Here is an 8,844-nt window from a genome sequence, read left to right on the forward strand (position 1 = left end):
TATGTTTAAATTGATAAATACTACTTTATAAACATAACAAAAACTTGTGTGAGACGATCTCACGAATCGTATTTTATGAGACAAATAACTTATTTAAGTCATCCATGATAAAATAATATTTTTTTATACTAAAAATATTATTTTTTATTGTGAAAATCAGTAGAATTACTCATCTCATAAATAAAGATTCGTGAACCCATCTCATAAATAAAGATTCGTGAACCCATCTCATAAAAGATCTAGTCCATGACATTATGTTGTTCAAATGTCTTTAAACATTATTTAAATTTCATGACCATATTTTCGGCTGTTAGTCTCTCTCGTGCTATACAACCAGCCATACAGAAACATGCTAATTATAAACAATCTTAAAAATAAAGGGAAGAATTTCAAATTCGAGGAATTTAAAATACAATACAAGAAAATAGGATTAGATAACAAATTTGAAGTCCTTGTTCAAATCAAAAGCGCCATCAAACGATTCAAGCGTGTGCTATAAGTCTAAGAAACAATAACTCATGGAAGCAAATTTGTAAAGAAGTAAAATTAACAATTCAGGGACACAAAATCCTCACATTCACCACTCGGACTCGATCATCCTCATATCCGCGCTTCCTTGAATCCTGTGATGTGTTTTCTACATAAAGAATTGAGTGTAGAGGGACACAGATTTGCACTTTCACGTTTCTTGCACGATTTCGGTTTATAAAGGTAACCTAAGCCACTGAGGTAGGTTTCTTGCTTTTAAGGTCGAACAAATTTTCAAATAGTTTAGGGGCCATGGGAGGGAGATCCATCCGTTGAGGTGCCATAAAATTGACCATCTTTTCATGAACATGATACCTGCCAATCCATTAAATATTGGAGATTTCACAGATATAGCCGTAGCTTGGGGTGAAAGGAGAGCCCTGCCAACAACAATGCACGTACCTGATCTTGCGACTCTTCGAGGCACGACGATCAACAATTTTTCTCTTCTTCTTCTGCAATCTTTTCATAGCATAGAAGGCCGCCTCTGGAAAATAATCAAAATAGATTTTGGAAATGGTTTTCTCAGTTGGCTCAGAAAATATGCTAGAAAATACTAGTGTATGAAAAATCTGCAGGGACACTTTCCCACTAAACAAATTAAAGGTCTGGTTATGGAGATGCAACCAGATATTAACAGAATCTGTGTTGGTGAATCAGTTAGCTGTGTTGAAGAAGGAAAGGTGTGGTGTATTTTATATAAGGGTTGAAGTGGCCAACATTGAGACATAAAAAGAACAGTTGATCAAATTAAACCTCAAGGAGACGAGTAAAAATATTATTGCCAAAGGATTTAGATTTTGGATGAAAACCTGAAATCTTTTGCCAATTGGAAGAAAGGTATAACCTACAGAAAGGTTGAACCACAGACACTAAAGATCCCTCCCTTATACCACAGAAATTATAGATCCCTCCCAGACCTTGAGAGGTGTCCAAGCTTGATGCAAAAAGGGTGTTCAAAAGGATGTCACTATCAACCATCAGCAGCAAAATTGACAATAATTGACTGCAATTATCAGCTTCTTTAGCATGTCAGACAAACCAGAGCTGGCTATTTGTAAGATACTAAGATATGAAAGCCACAAAAGAGTTGGCAGACACCCTTCTAGCGACTAACGTAAAACCACATTCACAAACATTGCCATGCAACTAGTAATGATGTATTTGAGGCAAGGATTTAAACTAGACGGTCCGCAGCAAAAACAGAAATATTTAACAGAAACTACAGAGTATAGAAAACCTGCAAAATACCCCTTCTCCGACTGACTACAAACCGAACAGGCTGATACTGTCATTTAAACTAGAAATGATGCATTTGAGATAAGAATTTAAACCAGATGTTCTCAGCATAAAAGGAAATATATTGCATCCAAAACATCTTACCAGATGATGATGGATCGATCGTCTCGAAGAACTCTTTCAGTAATTGCTGATATAATTCAGAGTCGTCCAAAAGTTCAGGGTCACCATCGGCGTCTGTCTCCTACAAAAAGTTTCACATGTTCAGCTACCAATGGTGACAAAGACAACCACCAATAAGGGATAGAAATTCTACAAAATAACCATTCAATTCATTTCTTTTGATTCGTCTGAGACTCTGACTTTACAAATAAGTCACCTCCCCCCTCGCACACTGGGTTTCCCCATTTTCAATATGTTTATAGGAGCCTATGTCTCACCTCTCACACTTTAAAAAAGGAACTACGAACAAACCAAAAACAAGGCCTTTTCAGGTTTCACCGCAGGAGATGGGAATTGAGTTGCACTTGGATTGATCGATTTGATTTGGGGGAGGGACTAAAGAGATGAATTTCAAATATCACTGTCTTAGGTGTATATGAAATTGCATAACTTGATATGGATCAAATATGAAATACACTTCGGTTGCGTTTAGATTGAAAAATTGAATTTAAGTAAGGATTGAAATAACTCCATGTTGGTATGTATTTGAAATCCACCACGACGACTCGAAAAATACATATTTGAGATTTTGAAATCTGTTTCCAAGTGGATTCTCCCAAACAAACCAATGGATTCGTTATTATGAATTTGAAATCTCTAACTTCAAATCCATAAAGGTTTATCGATCCCAGGGGCTGCAGATTCATATCTAAATGCAACCTTCAATTTTGTCCATCCAAGCCAATCAAAAAGTTTGAAATTCATTAATCCAAGCACAACTGAATGTAACCGTGCAGCATAATCACACCAGTCAAATTCCCAACACTGAGATTTCTCTCACCTCAAATTTATATGTTACACGGATGATTAGGAGTTCTAGCGAGTTCTAGCCTTTATATCTCGACTTTTCACCTTGTTGAGATTCATTCAAAGATTTATCAACCGCCACATAAGAGGTCAGTATCATTTTCACTCTACATAACTACGTGGTAGATGAATAGCACCTAACTAAAACCAAAAGTACGGACATATTAAGGACAACTCCAGCTCTATAAATTTGAAAACTATTCAATTCAATTTTAAAATATACCAGTATATATTGCACAAAAGTTATCAACCAATCGATAAAACACTTCACTCATTACATCATCATAGTTTTTTATACTACATGGCCAGAAAAGAACCGAATATTTGGCAAAGAACTAATATAGACTACCATCACCACATATGCTGTAAATTTTCCACTTGCTACATACAATTTAAAAAGACAAAAGTGCAAACGTAAACAAAGAATAAAACCACTTTAAACAAGTCAGTATCAAGAAAAAAGCAAGTACCTTCTCATCATTATCATCAGTAGAATTTGGAACCTATTGAGGAAAAAAAAACAAAATATCAGAATACATAAAATAAACAACCCAAAACATATGGACATTCTGAGACAACTGTTTAAATGTAGTGTGGAATTCAATAAAAATCAAAAGGAAACCTACATTTCCAAACACAACAACCGCCGATCTATTTTGTTGCATCGCCTTAGTCATTTTACTTGGATCCCTCATATAAGCAGCCACTTGTTGACTTATACTCTGTAGAAACATAAACAGTCAGCTGTGGATAATTTAAGCTTGTGCCTACCGTGTCATAAAAAATAACTTGAAAGTCTTAATGGAACCTGATTAAAGGCATGCAATTTATCTCTAATAGCAGCTGCGCCAGTTGTGACCTGGGTCTTCCGCTGCCATTTATCAATTGATTTATTTCTAAAAGAAGCAATTCTACAAGAAGAAAATTTGTGATAAGTATAAATCATAAACCACTGTGATCTCAATATCCGTTACTGACACACAATAATCCAAATGAAAAAAATCATCAAGAATTTGCTAATGTTTATCGACGGGCAATTGTAGACCTAAACTGATACTAAAGTAGACAGAACTGCATCCAGAATCAATTATTATCTGCTGCCAATTGAAACAAGAAATCCAAATAAAACTTAACATCTCCACAGCTTCAGAGGATATACAGCAGAATCAAATATAAAGGATAAATCAAGAAGAATAAGAAAAAGAACGATCTTAGTTCCCACCTTGATTGCATTTGAGAAATCTGCAACCATTCTTCGTCAATGTCCCCGTTGGAGTAACTGGAGGCTTCTAATTGGTTGGAATCTGCCATCAAATTAGCTTTGGTGAACAAACCAACCACCAATTGTATGAGCACTCAACTAAAGTGATAACGAAGCAAATATATTTCAATTATGTTTTGAGAGAAAACATATTGATAGTAAAATCATGTTTTAACTTTTTATAGATTAAACAAAATATCACAGTGGTGCTTAGGAACTGGGTAAATTCAAAGCCGTGAGATATTTGAAACCAAATATCATATTTTCAAGATTGAACATTCACAATCTCAATGAAACAATAAGGTAATTTGAAACACAGATCATGAAGTTATTTCTGGAGATTGTTGACGAATTCTGCTTTAGTTGCTAGTTCAGGCACAATATTTTGATAATAAAATAGTACTAGGGGGCAACAATGGCAAAAAAAGCACTGACAATGATTATAAAAGTTAAGCACTTAAGCTAAACCATGACAGAATCTTCAACAAAATGGGCTGAATTAGGATTATGCAAATTCACTGCCATGAGACGAGGACATGTATACCTTCAACAAAGTGTGCAATGGATGGATTGTTCTTCAACAGTGCCTGCCAAAATTAAGTAGGGTGAAGGAGAAACAAAGGAAATCAGCAGATATGTGCAAACTCTGAGATATTTCATTAACTAAAATAGAAATAATCATGATTTCATTGATGTGACACAGAAAAAATTTCAATTTTACCTGCTGTAATTCCAGTATAGAATCCAAGGTCTTCTTGGAGGAATCGACTAAATCTGAATAGGCTTCACTCACTCCAGTACCCGCATCACAATATAAGGATCTAACTGGCTCCTTTAAACAACAATTTTTTTAGCAAATATCTTTTAATACACTTATATCTCATACAATCATTAATAAACAGGTCAAATTCCAGTTGGAACCTGTGGAAGCCTGTTGGAACTTGAGAATGCTTTTTGCAGCAAGAATCTGAATTCAAGTGTCTTGTCCCAGAGAGCCTTCCCAAGAGGAGGAGACATCATAAGATCACAGCACAGAAGTATAATCACATAAAGAAGCATAATTATTAAGGCGCACTAAGACAAATAAGTGTCCTGAGCATGAGACGCAAGGCAAAACATGTGCCTTATCGAAGGCAGGCGCACTTAGCATAAATTGTTAGAATTCGCGTATTTAAGGTGAATTTAACTAAAAATTATATACATAGAAATAGATTTAACATAACATTAAACAATAATTAAAATAAAAAATTCGTTAACAAATATACAATGTAATTTTTTTTAAAAATCAATTACCTAATCGTTAAGCCTCTTTGTCTTCTTAAAGAAAACATTAGATGAAAAGTTCGATAGGTATTGGAACTAAATTGCAGTAAAAAAACATAAAGAAAAAGAGTGGCTGCTAATATATTAAGTGCCTATAAAATAAAAAAAAATGAAAAACAAAATAAGAGAGCATTGCAGCAATTAAAGAAGTAAGATAGAAGCACTGTAGTTGAAATTGCAAAGAGAACTGCAAGTTAAAATTAGGAGAAAGATAGTGCTTTGCACTTAGAGTTCTGATGGAATAAGTATTAATACATGCATGAAATATTTCTAAAATAATTAAAAGGTTATGGGCTTAATCTTATTGCTCTTGGGTTATGTTAACAAAAAAAAATTTCTCACAAACAATTTTCACAGAAGCGCGCTTTTTCTCGCCTCAAGCAAGCCTTGCACCTTGCAAGAGGCATGCGCCTGGGCTCGCCTCTTGCAAAGTTCGCATCTGGGTGGTTCGCGCTTTTTCTCACCTCAAGCAAGCATTGTGCCGTGAAAAAGGTGTGCGTCTGGGCTTGCCTCTTGCAAGGTTTGCGCCTGGGTGGTTACCCAAGCGCGTAGGGTGCGCCTGGCTACGCCTAGGCTCAACAGCTCGAGTCACACGCTTTTTACAACTATGTAAAGAAGATAAGCCCAGCAAGGGCCAAGGAAACAACAAAAATAAAAGGCACACAGTCATGTATAAGTTGAGACAATTTCGCATCTCATTAATCATATGGCATGACCATTGACCAGAAAATCACATAAAAACAATCAAGAATTTAAAAAAGGAAATAGCATCATTTTCATTACACCCATCAACAAAACAAACATTTAACTCAAAGTAAGCTAGTGAATTTCGATGGATATTAACAAAGAAAATAAAGAAATTTGAGGAGTAACTTTTCAATAAAATAAATTATCTACTGACAATAAAAACCTAAATGTAATGTGACAAGAGCTATATACCCTTTGGTTTTTTACAGCCTGACTTTTTTGAAGGTCCTCATCTTTCTGTCGCTTTAGATTCCTCAATAGATCTCTGAATGTAATCAAATACAGTAAATTAGAATACAATGAGAAATATAAAGGTTATAATTCTACAAACATACTCAAGAATGCCAGGACTGGTAATCATCAATCCATAAGACATTTCATTGTGTTGATATTGATTGGCACATTGATGACATGCAACAACAAATTTGTGATCAAGGAACAAAAAAATGCTGAAGCTACCAGAACCCAAGTACTCACATTACAACTTAGAACAGATTTTCCTTTGGGTAAAACTATAGAAACAAAAAGCTATAGATAACTACGGAAAAACTTCTAATGCGCAACTACTATTATAACCAACACTGCAACAATAGATTGCAAAAGCTAGGAGTTTTACGGGTATATAAAATTAGAGGACGGAAGATTTCAAAGAGGGAACAGTTAAAGCTCCACGAAACTTGATTCCTAAACAAACATGCGGATTTTTTAAAAAGAAGAAAAAACATGACACATTTCCAATCTATCTTTGAACTTTCCTTTGACTAAATACCTAGTACAACATTTCACGTGTATTGAGGCCCAAAATACGATAATAAGGAACACAACATGCTCTAGAACCGGCTCCCAACCAGTTAGCATGCACATTTACCAGTTAGCACAAACGAAATGACTCTAAGCGACAGGAACAAACACCGTTATGCACCCAGTCTAAATGCGAAATTGTTTAATTATTTCTCCTATGAAAAAATTACCACGAGATTACAACATCATGGAATAGAATGCACAAGACAAAAAAAAGTAGAAGACTAGAAGGGTCATCCACTCACTGCTCCTCATTTTTGAGTTCCCTGTACTCTTTCTCAAGCTCTTCAATTTCATCACCTCTTTGTACATCTTCATCATCATTCCGTATGTCATCATCGTAACCCAACTCGTCACCTTCTTCATCATATTCATCCTCGTTACCTACATCCTTATCATCATCATGATATTGTTGATCACCATTCTGATAAATATCATCACTACCAACCTAAAATGGCACAAAAATACCGCAGATTTCAAAACACAGATTTAAAAATGAAAAGTATCAAGAACGAGCCTAGCATGCTCATTTACGTTATCCATGTCAATGTGAAATCCCAAATCTGTGTCACTCTCCGCCGTCTTCCTCGATTTCTTCTTCCCCATTATAAAACGCTAGTTATACACGACAACCATGTGAGATTTACTGGGGAAAAAAATCAAGATGAACAATAAACATGACTCGCATTTACATCGAATCTGTGCTCAGCTAAACGTTAACCTTTTTAGCTTAAACTTAGACAAAGAAAAGCATGTACCGTGCGAATTGGATCGGGAAAATTTCTTATGAGGGCAGGATGAGAAGATTGATATTCCACTAAAAAACGAGAGAGTTTCGAAATCTTAGCGAACAAATTCAGGGAATTAGGGTTTACGTTTATGCTTTTTCTTTTTCTTTTTCTTTTTCTTTTTGGGTATAATTCGGCCAAAAGATGGGCAAACAACAGCCGAGCCCAAGTCTTTCATTTACAATATTGAGCTACAGTTGGTTTTTTTTTTTAATAAATAATTTTTTATAAAATAAAATTTTTGAAATTAATGTGTGTTGGAGTTTTGAAAAAATAGTGCAAAATTTTCTGTAAAAAAATAAATAAACGATGTGGCAGTGGCCATTGTCAATAAATTTTTATTTTTAAATTAATTTTATTTTTTAAATATTTCTTTTAGAACTTGACAAATTTCTTATCTTTTATTTTAAAAAATGAGACTTGAGTTGATACCATATACTAGGGGCGTAATCACGGTGCGATTTTGTGGTTTTTTTAAAAAAACATTCAAACCGAATTGTCATATACGGTCGGCTAGTATTTTAAAAAAATAACGCGGTTTTACATGTACAATTAGTCTTATGGTTTTGAACGGTTGCACTCGGTTTACGATTTTTTTATTGAAAAATATTAAAACATGTATTCTAATTTATTTTAAACAATAATAATATATTGTTTTCAAATATAAATATAGTTCAAATCATATAAACATAAAACTAAATAAAATAATAATCAAGATTCAAAAATAAGTTAACAATTTAACAACACAACACACTCACAACAAAAATAACATTTACACTATTTTATCTTTTTTTAACTTTCAAACTTCAAACAAATTAATGTGGTAAAAGAAATAAATACTATAATAAAATACTAATATGAAGAATAATTAAAAATATGATAAGTTTTTGTTAGACCTAAATTTATTGTGGCGATACGAATCAAAACCAGCAGACTGTTAGTACAAATCAGTAGACGATATAAAAGCAGGACTAAGTTTTCAGAACTTAGATAACCAGAAGCAGAACCTAGTATAGAATTAGAATAACTTGACGTTTTCTTTGCTAACGGAAGTAGTCTTAAAAGTTACCGTTACTTTATCGAGTAGAAGTATTTATTGCATCATTAAATGCTGTACTAAGTCATTTA

The 8,844-nt window shown here is 34.1% G+C and overlaps 1 protein-coding gene across 4 annotated transcripts; it reads right to left on the reverse strand.

The window, feature by feature from the left end:
- Positions 1-353: 353 nt before the first annotated feature.
- On the reverse strand, positions 354-7,851 carry LOC140809252 (uncharacterized). Of its 4 annotated transcripts, none has more exons than XM_073166809.1 (14): positions 7,687-7,849; positions 7,463-7,543; positions 7,174-7,376; positions 6,320-6,392; positions 4,979-5,053; positions 4,779-4,889; positions 4,602-4,644; positions 4,019-4,100; positions 3,605-3,707; positions 3,423-3,518; positions 3,267-3,299; positions 1,912-2,011; positions 931-1,015; positions 354-843 (listed from the first exon to the last, which is right to left on the reverse strand). In XM_073166809.1, the coding sequence occupies exons 2-14, from the start codon at positions 7,532-7,534 to the stop codon at positions 717-719; spliced, it is 1,203 nt and encodes a 400-aa protein (XP_073022910.1). In that variant the 5' UTR covers positions 7,535-7,543; positions 7,687-7,849; the 3' UTR covers positions 354-716. The 4 variants fall into 4 exon arrangements, with proteins under 4 accessions (XP_073022910.1, XP_073022909.1, XP_073022911.1 ...); XM_073166808.1 differs by having other exon boundaries at positions 7,463-7,574; XM_073166810.1 differs by lacking the exon at positions 7,687-7,849 and adding an exon at positions 7,650-7,668.
- Between the last annotated feature and the right edge of the window lie 993 nt (positions 7,852-8,844).

The sequence above is a fragment of the Primulina eburnea genome, chromosome 13, assembly GCF_022965805.1.
Source record: "Primulina eburnea isolate SZY01 chromosome 13, ASM2296580v1, whole genome shotgun sequence".
In the NCBI taxonomy this organism is placed as follows: Eukaryota; Viridiplantae; Streptophyta; class Magnoliopsida; order Lamiales; family Gesneriaceae; genus Primulina; species Primulina eburnea.

Excerpts from the sequence above, each read along its gene's own strand:
- LOC140809252 (XM_073166809.1), bottom strand. The coding sequence starts at position 7,534 with ATGGGGAAGAAGAAATCGAGGAAGACGGCGGAGAGTGACACAGATTTG. Across the intron at positions 3,300-3,422 it reads CGGTTGTTGTGTTTGGAAAT|GTTCCAAATTCTACTGATGA; the intron begins GTAGGTTTCCTT and ends TTTCCTCAATAG. Across the intron at positions 844-930 it reads TCGAAGAGTCGCAAGATCAG|GTATCATGTTCATGAAAAGA; the intron begins GTACGTGCATTG and ends ATGGATTGGCAG.